Source organism: Xenopus laevis, chromosome 4S, assembly GCF_017654675.1.
Source record: "Xenopus laevis strain J_2021 chromosome 4S, Xenopus_laevis_v10.1, whole genome shotgun sequence".
Lineage (NCBI taxonomy): Eukaryota > Metazoa > Chordata > Amphibia > Anura > Pipidae > Xenopus > Xenopus laevis.
This window is the reverse complement of record NC_054378.1, coordinates 78,447,307-78,465,488: the sequence shown is the minus strand read 5'-3', so window position 1 is coordinate 78,465,488 and position 18,182 is coordinate 78,447,307. Positions and strand designations below refer to the sequence as shown.

The window sequence follows — 18,182 nt, the reverse complement described above, 5'->3', positions numbered from 1 at the left end:
ATCTCTTGGTACAGCTGATTTTCCATATCCATTAGCAGGGAATACTGGTAGAGCCGGCATGTCCAAACCTGCAGTGCTTTATTTGTAAATATAAACTACCAGGCCACTCCCTTCAAATTACACACATAGCCTTCATTTGTACCTGTACTAGATTCATACTTCTACTATTTTGATTTTTGATGTAGAATGCTTGCAATATGAGTATAGTTCACTTACCAAGTGAGTGGTTCTGTCCCATTATATCAGTAAGATGAGCTTTTACTGTGGACTTTTGAGTTCCCTCTGGAAGGGAGCCATCAGCAGCCAGGTATACATGAAATGAATGTGCAAGTCTTGGATTATAAAAGCTCACCTGGGACACAAGGAGAAAGCTTAGATCATTTTAGCGAACTCACGTGGAGGCCTATTTATCAACAGTCTTATTTTAGTGGTTTTAGAGGTTTTTAATTTTGCCATGCAGTACTGGTTACTTGGGTAAAGATGAGGAAACTTGTAGGGTTTTGGTTTGCCAAAAATTTCACAAAACCAATTTTGATGAAATCCATTGGAGTAAATCGAAAGACGAAATTAAATTGCTTTTAAATAGCACCTGCTGGGCAAAAATATTATGCCCACTCCAGTTGAGGGTAACAGTAGTTATTGTTTAAAAATTCCCCCCGCCAGTCCTAGGCAATTCGCACCAGGAGCGAGCCCAGGTACGAGTGGCCATGTTGGGGCATACACATGTGCATAATGAGCGAATGCCGCTACTTAATCATTATGCACACGCTTGTGATGTTAAAGCACAGTTGTGCATGTGCTCTGACCTTTGGTTGGGGATACTATTTTTGCCCAACAGATGCCCTTTAAGGCATTTTTAGCTCTACAATAGCATACGCGGTACATTGTAGGTAGTTCTTTCCACTGTGCCTCCAACAGTTCTTTACAGAAAAATAAATGCCCCCATGTTGCCAATTTCTTCCAAACCTGAACCTGGACAGATCCTAAAAATAGACAGGGGGTGCTGGGTAAGGCTCCCACCCCTTGGTTAATATAGAAGACAAGGGGTGGATAATATGGTCTGTATTCTTGTGGCATGGCAGTCAGTCTATTGAAACAGACTGCCTGTTTTATGGCCTATTCACAAATAAATTGCCATAAAATTATACTGGGCAAAACACCTCCATTATCCCTAGCGTTGGGGTTTCATTCATACATAGTAATTTCCATCCAGTTTTCATCAAGCATTTATGATTTCATACTTGAGTAAAGCCAGAGGTCAATTATGTCATGTATACAGTATCGGACTGGGACACCAGGGGCCCACCCAAAAAATCTTAGACCAGGGGCCCACCAAACGACCTTAGATCAGGGGCCCACTCTCTACTATTATAATTCTTCTCCTCACGCAACCTCCATTCTACTAGTCTCTTTTCTTTACATAGTATAATCTATTATTCAATCTATTTAGTCTCTATGGTCTCATAGAAATAGGTGATGGCCATGAAATATGCCAAATGTTTTGAAGCAGGAGGGCCCACTGACACCTGGGCCCACCGGGAGTTTTCCTGGTATCCCTGTGGGCCAGTCCGACACTGCATGTATATAAAAGCAGGATTAGCATTTAAGCATATATATATATATATATATATATATATATATATATATATATACTTAAACAGTACATTATACTTGAAAACATATACTACAATATAGTGACTAAACGGAAACATTCTTAATAAGCATTGCATATAGTTTACACAGCTGCTCTGTTACCTTTAACCAAACATGTTGTTCTCGTGACATATTGTTTGCTGCAGTACATGGGAACCATGGTGAGTGAGTCCAAGGCAGAGGGTGGCAGGTCTAGGTGCAAACATAATAGACATTATAATTACCCATTTTATTTACTGCATGACCAATCAACATGATGAGATTGAAAAAGCCAAGAGATTGTACTTCTATTCAGCACTGTGTAAAGTATTTTGACATTTCCATATGGGAAGAAACTCAAGTCACGAGTCAAATCAAAAGTATCATTAGTGTGAGACCAATGCATTTAGTGGGGGGAGTGTGTGGAGTGTGATTCAATTAAATGTATTATGTATTAAAGTTATTGCATTTTCCTATATCTGACTGTTGCAAAACCCCACTGTATACTGTATATATACAGTACCATAATAATTCTGTATGTAACAAACAAACGCTGTTAATAAAATCCTAAGTACTAAACCTGAAAACAGTAAGGTATGACTGACAGTCTAATTAAAGGAATCATAGGAATATATTAAATTCAAGATTTTGTGAAATACTTTTTACTTTTTTAAAGATTTGGATAAGGTGAAATGACAGATTTTTGCTCAAAGATTAAGCAATTTTATGCTTACATTTGAATCTGCAAAAAATCAGCATTCTACCCACGTAAGTTTGAGGATCTGGTATGTAAATGTATGCCAAAATAATGTCCTATAGGCAGAATGTGACCCTCCAATGGATTATTATTTGATGCATACTATACTCAAGGGCTTCATAAACTTATTTTTAATATCATCAATTGATTTAATCCAGTCTCAAATATGTGGTATGACAAATAATGGGCCCATCTAGAGGAATACGTTGCATGACATTTTTTTGAAGTTTAGTTTTACCAAGCCCATTTTAGTTTACGTAGCTTCACCCAAGCCTAAATTCCTTTCCTTAGCATGGTCCTGAAAGCAAAAAAACATCCTTCTGCCTATTTGAAGACAACATGAATATGTATTTTCTGATTTTAAGAGATCACAGAGAAGAAGCATTCAAAATGGTTTGTATAGAAGTATGGACACCCTGTCAGTTAGTATTTGTAACAATTCACTTGGCAGAATTAACAGCTTCCAAATGTTTCTTTTTGCCAACTAAGAATCTGTTTCCTCTTGTTTACGGAATTATTTGAAAATTTTCCATGGGGAACTTTTCTAATTTTAATGTCAAGGTTATGTTTTTGTTCCTGTAGTTATGGCTTAGTGTGAGGTCGTCATAACTTTTTAAAATATCCAGCCTCTTTTCAATAAGTGTTCAACATTAACTAATAGGTTGTTATTCAGTCCATCCTTTTTTCAACTCTCACACTACTTAAAGGGATACTGTCATGGGAAAACATGGGAAAACATGTTTATTTCAAAACACAGTTTACAGTGCTGCTCCAGCAGAATTCTGCACAGAAATCCATTTTTCAAAAGAGCAAACAGATTTTTTTATACTCAATTTTGAAATCTGACATGGGGTTAGACATATTGTCAGTTTCCCAGCTGCCCCCAGTCATGTGACTTGTGCTCTTAGTCACTCTATACTGCTGTACTGCAAGTTGGAGTGATATCACCCCCTCTCTTTCCCCCCCAGCAGCCAAACAAAAGAATATGGGAAGGTAACCAGATAGCAATAGTAAAAGTCCAGTCCCACTGAGACTGATTCAGTTACATTAAGTAGGAGAAGTAACAGCCTGCCAGAAAGTAGTTCCATCCTAAAGTGCAGGCACAAGTCACATGACTGGGGCAGCTGGGAAACTGAAAATTTGTCTAGCCCCATGTCAGATTTAAAAATAGAATATAAAAAAATCTGTTTGCTTTTTTGAGAATTGGATTTCAGTGCAGAACAGCACTTTTAACTGATGTGTTTTGAAAAAAACAGGTTTTCCCATAACAGTATCCCTTTAATGTGATACTGACTGCTACAGATGAGAGGAACCAATTGTTGGGAAAGGGCTACATGTCCTGTATTGCATCTTTTCTAATCCAAAATGGAAGGGTCTCTTAGGGCCTAGGGCTTTAGACCTTAAAATTACCTAGGGTGGTAAAATTGCTGCCTGAATCAAGGTTCTTTCCTTGCCTCTCTGCAGAAACACCCACAAGCATCCATCAGTGGACATGATTGCAGCATAAAACATAGTGACAAAAATGGAAGAGGGGAACTCATGCATTTAATTCATTGGATATACTTCACATTGCCACGGTGTATTCAAGAAATAACTATGCAGTAACAAATGTTGCTGAAAGGTATTCGCATCTGTCATTTTAGTGTGACCTACCATATTACCTCTTACCATACTTTACTAGTTATTGTAGTAAACTAGCAATAGCTGGAGACAAAGAATTTGACTTCTCCTGTAAGAAAAGACAAATATCCATCCCTAAATATCACTTTTAGAAAAGGATGGTGGGAAAAATACAGACCTTGACAACAGGCTTTTGAGTCAGTGCAGCAACTGGACACTTGTTAGGATCTTGGTGAGAAGTGGTTGCCTGGGAAGCCCACTGATCCACATATTCTTGAACATCTGGCCACCCATCGCTAGGTGATAAGGGAAGCTTATCATAAATGACATTTGCATTGTCTTCAAACAGTATATAGCAAAAGCTTGGCTCTCCTACCAAAAGAAAGAGACTCTATTTCATTCTATTTCATGTCAACAAATAACCCCTTTAAGATATATAAATATATTGCATGACTGACCCATGCAGGAATAGTTAGGTTCCAGCTGGCACCTGTGGGAGCAGCCATCTCCATCATTCAGCCCTCTGTCATCACACTCCTCCCCTTGTTCCCTGCAAGATAGGATTAATAGTTAATGAATAATCTGACAAATTATGTAGTATAGACAAGAAAAACATGAATTTCAGAGATATAGCTGTATAAAGAGCAAACTAGTTTTTCTCTTTACAAGATACTATGAGTAAAAAAGGGACATCAAGTATTTTGGTCTCTGCTGCGTGCCTTTGTGGGGTTTATATGTAGCACCAATAACTTTCTAATCATTTACTGCTCCAGAAATTCTGCCCCTGCTCAGTATAAATGAGCTACAGGTGGAATTTTACAATAATATTAATACATTATAAAACATATTTGCTAGAAAAATGTCATTTATCAATTATTTACAAGTTCCAGCTAGAGGTGTAGGCCTTGTCCAGATATAGACCGTCTTTTTAATTACTGACAAATTCTCAACATCACTGGTCATCTGTTAACTCATCAACTGGTAGATTACAACCCTTACAGGGAACTATTTGTCAAGAACACCTATACTTGCATCTGTTCATTTTCTTTTTATTCCAGTTGCACCTCTTTTATCAGAGCTGACAGCCAACATTGTTTTTTTTCCCACTAGAAATATATTGGAAGGTTTCCATGCATATTTCTGAGAGTGTGTAAGACTGAACTTTAATAATGCCTGGAACAATAGATCATGTTAGGTGCTTCAGACAGAGACTAGGCAATACGATTCTGAGATCAGCAAATTGGAGGCAGTGAAATTGGCATGACAAACAGGTTGACACTGTATTCAATGGCAGGTGGCACATAGTTTCTTTCAGAATGTAGACTGCACAGAGTAAAAGGCAAGTAAATATACAAGAGGTCCCATTAGGATTTTTTGTTATTGCTGAGCACATACAACATTCCTACTTGGCTAAACCTCCTGCCAATTTATGATCTCATTCCAAGAGGTGTCTGTTACCAAAACAAAATAAGACTATTATTCTGCCAAATACATGCTATTAGTGCTTAGACAGCAGTGAATGGCACTTCAAAACTACTGTATCTATATATATTTGCAAGCCTCGCCAGCATTCTAAATTGTTTATAAGCTATTTTCTATGCACACTGAGCCTTGAAATTCAACCCACTCAGCTCCAATGCAGCAGACAATAGAATATACAGTATTAATAATAAGGGTCATGTGAAAGTAACTTATGTCTCACTGGTGACATACTTTAAGGCAACCTTCGCATAGGTTTAGATAACTAGCAGCTAATGATCCTGTATGACTTATCTTGATGTTATTCCCAGGGCACACTAGCCAGTTAGAAATGGCAGGAACGTATAAGAAACATTTTAGCAGGAAAGATTTGTCATTCTTCAGCCTACTCCATGAGTTAGTTCCCTGGGTGGCACTTACTGTGCCTAGTCTTATAGACGGGGAATAGATAGCAATTTATCCAGCTTCCTTTATCTCTAAGGAAGAGTTTTTTCTATTTGATATAACCCTTAAAGTGGACCTGTCATCCAGACACAAAAATCTGTATAATAAAAGTCCTTTTCAAATTAAATATGAAATCCAATTTCTATTTTTTATTAAAGCATTCATAGCTGCTGTAAGCTCATTTAAAAATCTCAGCTGTCAATCAAATATTGTCTGCCCCTCCTCTATGCCAGTGGCATAGAGGCGGGCCAGACAATTACTTTCACTTTCCATTCAGCACTTCCTAGATGTCACTGCTCTCCACACATTCCCCCGTTCTCTTTACCGTTTAATTGTGTAGCCACGGCATGGGGATGGACATCAGGCCCCCCATTCTGGTGCACAAACAATATTTTGAGATGATACAAGGCTTGCCTTAATAACAGTGTCCACAAAATGGCTCCTGCCTGCTTGCTATAATTATGAATTCCCAGACTGAAGGAAACAAGATTCAAATAATTTATATAATGTAATTAAAGTTCATTTTGCTTGACTAATGTGATAAAATAGGATTTGGAATGTTTTTTTTTGGGGTGACGGGTCCCCTTTAACGTTCTTTCACATTTCAGCACAAAAAGCACTTTACTCATTTTACACCATCATTGGTTCAAATGAGAAAACCTACACATTAATTATTCCATCACCACAAAAGGGAGCACCATGTACGTGAATTAGAGGAGGTGATGGTTCCCCAACCAAGGTTCCTGCAGCCACGTGCACCTGATACCGGTATTGCTGACCAGAGGTAACTTCCCTAAGATGACAAGAATTGGAGAAAATGAAAAGAAAAACATTGTTAATATATATATATATATATATATATATATATATATATATATATATATATATATATATATATATATATATATATATATATATATATATATTTGTATAAATGTGTGTGACATATCATTTTGCCTCTGAGGCAAGAGGGTAATCTACACAGTGTGCTGAATGAAAACATACTCAGAGACACTGCAGAAACAAGTGGTTTGGCCTATATTCATACAGGTTTCCTCATTTAAAGGTTCCAAGACATGGTCTTTTTTTTAAACTTCATCATCTAGATGAAGTGCTCTGATTTAATTATGTAAAATTAATGGCAACTAAGTACTAAATGCACGCCACCTACTTTTTTTGTCTATTAAATTAATTTAATGGATAACAATGATTTGTCTTCATGACAGATTCCCACCCATAATGTCCTTAGCCATTTGTCCATTTGTCACATCTTTCTACGTTGCCTATACACATCATTCAAAAAGTAATCTTATGGTCTTGTCTGTCAACGTCCAACATTTTAATAAATTGTCCATAAAAACATTTAACTTTATATCAGGATTCAGCAATCCTTACAACTACAAGGCCATTTTACTTCTTTACTTTACACTTACATGTCAGTGAATGAGTTTTGGTTCTGAATCCATACTCCATGCTGGTCTCTCTGAAAAGGTGGGTGTCGGAGCACCTTGTACCTTATAGGTGTGCAGGCTGAGCACAAAGGATTATGAGGGGTAGATATAAGGAGAGCGGCATCTATTTCCATATGCTCATCAAAGGTGTAAATACGAACTCCAGTAACTTTTTGATCTGGTGTCAACCTAACAGTTAATGGCATATCACAGAAAGCCTCCATCATTCCAAGGTGAATTGTCTCTCCATGTTCAAGCAACACTTCAAGGTCTGACACAGATCGCTCCACATTGGGCGATAAATATGTTATCCATATTGTGATAGACTGTGGCAAAACAGGCTGCCGGAAGTGAAGTTCCAGCATGCACCCATTGGGCTGAGGGCATGGAACAGTCATATTGGTATGGTGTAGGTGGAGTTCAGGGCTCCAAGCTTGGAGGCTTGGCTCACAGGGCTGATCTACATCTGGAGGGCCTTATCAAGGGAAAGAAAAAGATCATTAAGAAAAGTGGATAAGTTCATACATACAAATTTACAAGTAAGGAACAGGCTAAAATTGTGAGGGCATGCCACTGTACCATATACTGAGACTTAAAGAAAACTGAGACTCCACCTGAATACTGTACATATCTGTATAGTGAATAATGTAGTCCCTATTGTAAAATATAAGGGTATGTCATCATTAATAAAGCACTTCCTGTTATTATACAGGTCATAAAACTTTGAAGTTACTTCTAATATCCTCATATGTTACTAAAGGTGGTGCATTATTTATGATAATACACAAGTTTATTCAGTTGATTAAGTGCTTGCACTCAAATACTCAAAAACAAAAATGAAGTGCAAAGTCAAAAGCAGCATACATCAAAAAAGTAGGATAGTAGAACCAGCATAGTAGGACAAGCACCTTTATTAAGGATTAATATTAAAGACAGAAATGTCAGACAATTTTTATACAATGTGTTAAATAAAAAGTAATATACTACATTTATGGGGAGCACTGGTCCTACTCTGACTTTTTTTTATATCACTTTGAAAAATATATTTTTCTCCTGGAAAAGATACTGTATAAATTTGCAATGAATGGGTGCATATATTATATAGGGAATAATGTACCCCCCTAATAAGGAATAAAATTCCCCCAATTGTAAAATCTATGGATATTATAAGTCAACAAAGCATTCCACGACCATATAAATGTCAGATGCAGGTCATGGAATTCCTCATTCTTTACAAAATGGGGTATATTTGATTTTTAGAATAGTTTCATTGAGTCATGTAGATTTCAGTGGTAGACTGGCACAGACTAGACTTCACTACAAAAATAGATGCAAATTAAAAAAGTTTTATTTATACAAAAAGGAACATCTCAGAGGGAAGCCTTAGGCGTTTCGTGCCTTCTGGGCACTTAGTCATAGGCTATAAGCTTATGCCCAGAAGGCACAAAACGCTATAAGCCTTTGACTAAGTGCCCAGAAGGCATAAAACGTGTAAGGCCTCCCTCTGAGAAGTTCATTTTTGTATAAATAAAACTTTTTTAAGGAGTGAAGTCCAGTCTACCACTAAAATCTACATGTCTAGCATTGCCTCCCCGAGCTGAAGGTTTGGGGCTTGAGCACCTGGACCCCCTGATACTATTGGTGAGTTTACCTTATTGTCCACATCTTTTTCACGCTGGAACTCTTTTCCTCTTTACCCATCCCCTGTTATCCTTGTAAAAAAATTTCATTGAGGCATGCATCAAATTACTATCCTTGTGCATGGATTCTCCCTTATCTGAGCACTGCCCCTGTATTCAATATATATTTGATGTAAGATAAAGCCCTGATTTTAAAGAAGATCAACTGGGCCGTTCTTTCAGACAAAGGAAAAACATGCTTTCATGGTTCTCACCAGACTTAAAGTACAGCTTGGAAATATAAATCCATGCAGGGTCTAGCTTCTTCTTTCACTGTTCTGCTGTATCTCCAGGCTAGATGGCTAATGTTTATTCTAAACAAAAAGAGACTCCCACACTTGTCCATTCCATTATTTTCTCAGCGCCATTAAATGTCAGAGACATAATTTGTAATATTTCTGCAGAAGTAAATACTGCCAGCAGCGAGACTACTTGGAGGTTCATCGCCATCATCATCATTTATTAATATAGTTCCAGAAAGTTGTGCAGGCTGGATTCCAGGGAAGTCATGCCCCACTGAATATCAGTCCATAAGTTCAATTACATCTGTAGTACCTATCAATATTCAGCTATCACAAATGCTTATGTTCAATATTTTACCAATTCTTAAGACCATTGTGATAATTTACTTGAACGAAGCTGAGCAATTAGAAGCCTTTTGCTAGATATTCGGAAAAAGCAAATAGGCAAATAGGTCTTTTACTGCCATTATTGTTAATATTTTCTTTTTTTCGCATAACCGATACAATTAGGTAATACAGGCATCTGTGTGTTCATTTCTGATGAAAATATTTTTAAAAGAATTTTGCTGGTAGCTATATTTATTATATTTAAGCAAAATCTATTTTGAACATGTAATATAATTACAAAATTGTACATGTTTTGACAACCTAGACAACCTACAGATTCCTTCACCATTTTAATTTTTCTAAAAGAGAAAAATAAAGATACAACAGAATCTGATGTCAAAAAAGAATCAGTTGGTCCAGTCCAACTATTCTGTGTGCTTAATGTTTATTACCATTCTTGTATTAAGCTTTTAAGCATTTTGTATCTTTCCCATATGTGTTTGAATTCTTGAAGCATGCATGGAGTAGATGTTAAGCAATTCATTCTAAACACAGAAGATGTAGGCAGAAATTACTTTTAAGAAATAATGCAAAAACTTACCAACAGCTTCTTCTGGGGTCCAGTATCCAGATGAATCACAGATTCGAGGAGAGGATGCATGGTGTGCATACTGATAAAATGACCCATCAGAAGAACAAGACTCACAAGATAATGCAGAATCCCTAAAATTAAATCCAAAAACTGATGCTATATCTAAAACAACTAAAAATACTTTTATAAAGACTGCAAGGAATGCCAAAGCATTTGCAATGATATTTTTTTTCCCTCAACTGGAATGTAAATATATTTGCAGAAACTAAGCCAACAGGCAAGGTTTTAGATATTTTAATAAAAGGTTATAGTATTATTCAAGCAATGCCAGCAACTTAAATGTATAGCATTATAAAGGTAAAGTCACTTGATGCAGCATTTATAAGTGATGTTCTCAAATACAACATTTGAATGACTTGCCTCTCATAGAGTTCCCCATTAAGGGGTGGTAGCCAGTGAATAGTGAGGGAATCTGCACTCTGTTTCATCACAACAGGAGGCAATGGAACAGGTGATGGCTTCTGACTCTTAGTCCATCCTTGATATTTCAGGTCAAGATAACAGTGCATCCTTGCTTCTTGATTTGGTGTAAAGCTGTTGGCACAGTCATCATCTGAAGTTAAAAATGATTACAGAATGAATGATGGTAATAACAGGAGCTATTATTTTACAGAAAGGTCAGGGAATGCATGAAGCAGTCTCCCAGCAGATGGCAGAGGTTAATAAGAAATGAAAATCAAGAACTCTTGTTATACATGAATTTTCTAGCTTTATAAGTGGATAAGGAATTGTAATGATTTCCTCCCTGCTGCTAGATTTCTTGTTTCTACATTTGGCATTCTAAACACAGAAATAAAGGATAGAGAAATAAAAAATAATGCAAACTAAACAATAATATGTCATTCAATGACAAAAACACAAAGAACTTGTTTAACCGAAAAAGCTAAACAACATTATAACCTTTTAGTTGTCAAAAAAACTTTTCATTAAGAGCAAAGCCAACCTACATAGCTATTACAAAAAGGGGTCAGATTTGCAACATAATCAACACATTACTGTTTTAAATCTTCTACTGGATAGCTGATATTTCTATTTCTAGTGAAATGCAATGTATCAGTTAATATTGCTGCTCCAGCAGAATTCTGCACTGAAATCTATTTTTCAAAAGAGCAAACAGATTTTGTTACATTCAATTTTGAAATCTGACATGGGGCTAGACATATTGTCAATTTCCCAGCTGCCCCAATCATGTGACTGGTGCTCTGATAAACTTCAATCACTCTTTACTGCTGTACTGCAAGTTGGAGTAAATATTGCCCTTTTAAATCTCTTGCCTTGAACCATTATTTTGTGATGGTCTCTGTGCTGTCTCAGAGATCACCTGACCAGAAATACTACAACTCAAACTGTAAAAGGAAGAAGTGGTAAAACAAAAGACAGAACTCTGTTTGTTAATTGGCTCATGTGACCTAACATGTAAGGTTTGTTTGGTTTGTTTGTGTGCACTGTGAAACCTAGAATCCCAGAGGGTGGCCCTTATTTTTTAAAATGGCAATTTTCTAATTAGGATTCACCAATGGCACATACTACTACTAAAAAGTATATTATTATGAAAATGTTTTATTTACCTGAAGCAGGGTTTTACATATGAGCTGTTTTATGCAATATAATTTTATATAGACCTGCATTGTTCGGGGTTATAGTTTTCCTTTAAGTGTTTTCAGTTGCCAAGCTAGTGGTAGCTAGGAAACTAGGCTGCATGTGAGCTGCAGTTAAAAGGAGGTGTGGGACTCCCCTTAGGGCTGCTTCCCCTGAATACCTCCTGGAGCTGGAGGAGGGTGAGGGGCCATGGACACCTCCAAGTGCAGAAAGGAAGTGTGATTGTGTGTGTACCTGGGAAGGAGAGTGATCCAAAGGACTGGAGAGAGGAAGAGAGAAACCCCTCCCAGAGACTTGTGTACGGTGAAAGCTGTAAGTGCTGGAAAGTTGTGTTAATGCGTACACTAATGTGGGTGTTGAACTGGGACTGTTAATCCTGTGTGAAGTTAGTATGCTAGTAAATGGATTTTGTTCCTAATGTTCCTAAGCTATATTTAAACCATGAACGTTGTTGTCAGTCTCCATCTCTGTGCTTACTCTTTGCCGTGGCCTACAGTCTTTGCTACCTGAAGATCACATGTGGCAGAGATCCAAAAAGCAAACTTAATGCAGCATAGGAACTGTAATCAGGTGCCTCCGTTCTTTATCTAATATATATATATATATATATATATATATATATATATATATATATATATATATATATATATATATATATATATATATATATATATATATATATATATAGCCACAAATTGATTCTAAACCCTGTAGTAAGGTAGATGTTTCTGAAACAGATGTTTCTGAAACACAACTCTTACTGATCACACAGGCAGTGCTTAATAGCACTAAGTAGTTGTTAAGCTAATTAAATTACATGAAATCCATTTATAATCAAGGGGCATTACACCATGTATTATAGTTTCAGTTTAAGCCATACCTGTGTAGCTCATGTAGTTGTTGAATGGTGTTCCAAAGTAGAACTTTGGACCACATGTGTCATTTTGTGGATCTGGATCTCTACAAAATGTGTTTTTTGGAGTTGGAGCAGTGTCTGCACATAGATCCCCTGTCTCCATTGAAGGCTCTGTCTCACTGCATGGGTCATCGCACGACTCCCTTTCACTTACACCTTTGAAGACATGGTAGAGTCCTAAGGCATGGCCCACCTCATGAATCATGGTGTTGACATGGCCAGACATACCATAATAAGATGGGTTTAATACTAATCCACCTAGGAGAAAAAGATTAGGGTCATAAGGCTGAAGCTGGAATGTTTTAGACTTTGAAAAACTGCTCCAAAATGTAAGCAGAACCACCTGCTTTTATTTGTATAATTTGCAACCTACGATACAAAGCCACACTCCAAATACATTTTTAAAGAATGGATTTGATACAAGTGCTTTCACTTGAACAGCTATATGAAAACTTCTTTAAATATCTACATAAATTTCTTATGTTCTTACCAATATAAATAGTAACTATTACCCTATAAAGATAATTCCACTGACTTCACATAAAACAATGTACAAACTGAAGGTTGTAGTTTCTCCCAAGCACAAGACTCCATTAATCTCCAGGGGTCTGATCACAGCCTTCTATAGCTTTCATTAAAGTCATCCCATTTATGGCCATTGCCAATTTTTTATGTATAACAATTTCCTTTGGTATTTATAAACCTAGACTCTCTGGAGGTCTTCATGGTTCAGCTTGCTGATTCAGTCTTGCATAAAATTGTAGTGATGTATAGCTTTAGAAGCACACTATATGCATTCCACCAATAACCCTGTTGTAGTTATAATCCCATTTGAAATAAGGCACCAAAAGATGTTGTTCATTGACCAGAAGGGCATTAGCTGATATCAATAAGGGAGTGGCTGTACTTATAGACTAAACATAAAGCAATACACAGTGAAAAAAAAAAAACCCTTGGAAGACCCATCACAAAGACTACTCAAATTCTTATATCTTAGATATTCTTCGTATGACAGCACATTTTTTGCAATGTTTAATCCTGTGTATGCTTATGACAGAAGCTGAAAAAATCTTAATGGAAAAGAGTCTTGAACCTCAAAAGTCTGGAAGTGCTTGTGTTCATGCTATTTTTTGGTTACATTTTTATAGACGTGCAAATGATAAATTCGCCCAAGTGCCATGACTATGTTAAGGTCTTATTGGAAATTACAGGCATAGTTAGTACTTTATATTTAATGCTTATACCTGGCTGTGTGTCACTAAACAGATATGGCTGCTTACCCTGAGGGCCAAGGGCTTCCTTGTCCCAGGGCCAGATGGCGGATCCTGCCAACTCCTCTCCTCCGGAGCTAGCAAAGTAGACATTCAGGAACAAGGTGCTGTTCAGCTGAAGCATGTCTTTTAGCTCTTTCATACTCATGTATGCTCTGTCAAGGGGAAATAAATAGCAGAAAAAACAAAAATACTCCCAGTATACATTCAGATAGAGTACATCTATGAAGAATATTGCAGCACAGCAATTACTACCAAAACATTTTTCCCCAGGGGAGATAGAGTTTGTGCATCCATATTCTATTATCAACATCTGTAATGTGAAACATTGGATCTTTGTGCTGCACTAACTGCTGAATTGCTGCAATCTACTGGGGACTTGGATGAAATTAGTCAGAGGTAACCAGTAAGATGTAATAAAAGACTGTATAAAAGTTGTACCAAAATCAGTTTTTTTAGCTACTGTAGCTCTCAATGATCATTGGCTGAGGTCGTTACTATATATTTCAGCCAATATTGAGCCAGATTCAATCCAGAGAGAAAAGGGTGTTTTAAGATTTTAAGATTTATCAAGTGAAAACTCATGGACAAGATTCAATTTGAGGAGTAAAAAACGTTTTTTCCTAATTCAGGTCCAGTTTTTTTTCCCATAGACTTCAATAGAGTTTTCATATGGCAAACTGTGAGATATGTTTCTCTGCATCTCAGATTGAATCTTGTCCATGATTTTTTACATGATAAACCACTTTCTCATTGAATTGAATCAGGCAGTAAGGAAAGAATAGTAAGGCCAATTTACCATACAAGGAACATGTTTAGCTCCTATATATTTATATTGACATCTCCGCCTACACAGAAGCACCTGCATGAAAATTTCTCTTCATTATACCACCTGCTATAAAGTATGTGCCAACATCACTATTGCAACTATTGCAAATTACTTGTTCGTGAATTAGCACTTTCTGCAGGGGCATTATGATGGGCACCTTGAAAGAGCCCTAAATATTGCAGACACAAATATTAACTGGTAGCACTTCTACAGTACATTTTCTTAAGCACATCTTCTTTTATCATTGTACCTTACACTGCTGGGCATCATTACATGTACATAAAATTAGATCAATTTGGATATACATTTAAAGTAATGTGCTGATTTTCTTATAAAACTAGATACAATAACAAAGGACTATCCTCATGATGCTGTGTTATCTAAGGTGTACTTGAAAAAAACTGCGTGATGTGATTTTTTCATATACAAGTATAACCAAGTGCTACTGATTTCACATGATATTATTCTATTCTGTTTTAATGGGGTTTACACGGATTGGGGATATCAAATATAAAGTCCGCTGAAGAATAAACCCTATAATCATCACTTAAACACTGCGTATGTAGGGTGCTGTAAATTGTGATTCATAAAAAGAGGGACAGAATATGATTTCATTTCTGTAATGTATTTTTCTGATGTGTAATAGATTGTTACTGGCATTACTGTCCCTGTAGCATCTAGCAGTTACAATCAAACATAATTTCTTTATGGTGGGTCTCCAAGCAACAAAATAATTGAGGACCAAATATTGTATACTAGCATATGTAGGCAATAGAGAGCAGCAGATGATAAATACTGTACATGTCAAAAAGTAAGGTTATTTTTTTATTTTTGAATTTTTAAAAATGTATTGGGTTAAGGGCTATATCAGTGACAGTTTATTGACATACTGTAGCAAGGGTTTCTTAGATGTCCTCAGAAGTGACTACCTAAGTTACTGCCTGGGGGGGATAAAATAGTATTTATATTTATTTATACTTTTGTACTTACAGTCATTCTTAAAGTGATTGTAAAGAAAACGGTTATTTCTCCTTGTATTTGAAAGAACAAAGCAACCAAAAATGTATGTATGGGAATAAAGTGAATTTTAGGTTGATTGCTAGGGAAGTAGCTTTTTATACTGATGCGCAATAAGGCTTGAATGTAACAAAATGTGATTGGGTTTTCATTAATAAAAACTTATAATTACATCAATGGCAAATTGCTAACTTGATGCTAGTTGTAAAAAACTTTAGAAAGGCGTATGAGAGTTAGGTATGAGAGCAACCTATTTCAATTTGAGAAATATTTCTAAAGTAAAAAAAGGGCCCATTATTTAACCAGGGAAGCAGCTAGATTAGACTATAATATCATGCAAAAATGTAGAGCATAACCATAACATTGTATATTTACATTGATGTTAGTGAAGGGGGAATTTATTCGCCAGGCATGGTTTAGCGAATAATTTTGACGTGGGACAATTTTGACAAGCAACAACATTTTTTTTTGTTGCAGCAAATTTTCCCATGGCAACATTCACCATTAGGTTCACGGAATTCGGAACTCTCTGCGACAAAAAAAATTGTCGCTCGTCAAAATTATTGCGCATCAAAATTATTCAGACGGCCACTGACTTTAATGCATTTGGACAAAAGAGTCAAGTATAAAAATTGCCGCTCGTGTCAAATGCTTCAATGCGCTTCGCAAATTTTTCATCATTTTGCAAATTTTTTCTGTTACTTGTGGTGCAAAGTTGTCGAGGTGAAGGCTAAATGTTTTTTATGTTAGGTAGAAGCAACTGGAAGTGATATGAATACACCTATAACCAGTACATACAGACTTCAACAAATCAAAACTTTTCAAAAGAAACAGCTGCTTTGTACTTAACAAAAGGGTCAGATTCTACTCCTACCATTTCTAAGAATAGGATATGCTGAATTTGAGTTCTTACCTTCCTTGTGCATCAGGATCAAAGCAGTTCTTTGAACTCCTCCCAGATTCTTGAGTTGGGCAACAATCCCCATCATCGTAATCATCCCTTGCTGTATTGCACTCAGGATGGCATACCCCATCACCCCTCTTTCTAGGGTTACAGGGCCTGTAAAGGCCACAGTCGCCCCCATCAAATCCAGTAAGTGGATGTCTACATTCAGGGTCACAGTGTTCATTACCCACCCTCCCAGGCTCACACCCTGGCAGCACTGCTCGATTCCGCAAACTAGAGTTATGGATCTCCTGTACATTAAGTTGCCATTTGATACCCAGAGGGCTATATGCATCAGACAATGCCTGATGTTGCCTACAGATCTGTTCAGCGCTGACCTGTGGTCTGGAGCCATCATCATCACATAAATTAACCACACGGTAACGCACCTCTTTTTCCAAGTTTACCCCTGGTCGGCTGTATCCAGCAATCACATCAGGCAAATCACAAAGGGTCCTCCCACATGGAGTAAGCAAAGGCGGTGAGATCATGTCTATTTCTGGTGTGAGATCCATTATCATTTCTGGAAATATCCCTTCTTTATAGGGTGCCCATGTATTTTCTGGTGGGAAATTAAGAAAGTGGTTATTTGGAAAAATTTCTGATTCTCCTTGGGCAGCATCCCTTAACTGCTTCTGAGTCCTGGGCTCTGACCATAGACGAAGAGAAAAAATATGACCACGGAAACAGCTACCACTTTGTGAGTTGTCTCCTCCAAGCATGAGGCTTCTACATAATGATAGATAAGTACTGTGCAGAGGACCAGCCTGACCATAAGAATGGGAAATAAGAATTCCATCTACATAAAGAGAGACCAGATGTCCATCATAAGTAACAGCCAGGTGAGTCCAGGTGCTCGGCTTGTACCGAAATGAAGACTGCAGGGTTGTGATGTTTTGAGAGCGATCAGTACGCATTGTAAAGTAAAAATGGGCATCTCTTTTTGCACCAGACATGACAGGACGTATTCCAAGAGACCAGCCACGGTCACTGACCACATGGGAACAATTATCAAACATGCCTGGTACAGGAAAGACAAAAGATAATGACTTTTCATTACTAAGCAAATATTAAAGCAATAATAAAATAAATCACAAATACTAAAAATACGGTTGTGAGGTAATGTTTTTGGTCAGGAAAAGAATAGTGCAAGTACCCGGGGTTGAAGAGAAGGTGGAAAGATTGAGAGTGAGGAAATAGAAGATGAGACAGAACAGAACGTAAACTCTATGGAATATAATTGCACCACATGTCTTACATGCTCCCCTTCCACATTCTACTTTGTAATTGATTTTTTATAAACTTTTAACCATTCATTCAT

At 36.9% G+C, this 18,182-nt stretch overlaps 1 protein-coding gene across 1 annotated transcript in view; it reads right to left on the bottom strand.

Annotated features, from left to right (window-relative positions):
* Positions 1–18,182, bottom strand: part of pappa2.S (pappalysin 2 S homeolog) — a 75,701-nt gene that overhangs the window by 27,581 nt on the left and 29,938 nt on the right. The window contains exons 3-13 of the mRNA XM_041561498.1: positions 16,829–17,882; positions 14,079–14,224; positions 12,763–13,056; positions 10,644–10,836; positions 10,233–10,354; positions 7,366–7,858; positions 6,597–6,725; positions 4,468–4,559; positions 4,188–4,381; positions 1,756–1,845; positions 217–352 (exon numbers count right to left, since the gene is read on the bottom strand). Coding sequence (XP_041417432.1) covers positions 217–352; positions 1,756–1,845; positions 4,188–4,381; positions 4,468–4,559; positions 6,597–6,725; positions 7,366–7,858; positions 10,233–10,354; positions 10,644–10,836; positions 12,763–13,056; positions 14,079–14,224; positions 16,829–17,882 — 2,943 coding nt within the window. The remainder of the gene's footprint in view (positions 1–216; positions 353–1,755; positions 1,846–4,187; positions 4,382–4,467; positions 4,560–6,596; positions 6,726–7,365; positions 7,859–10,232; positions 10,355–10,643; positions 10,837–12,762; positions 13,057–14,078; positions 14,225–16,828; positions 17,883–18,182) is intronic.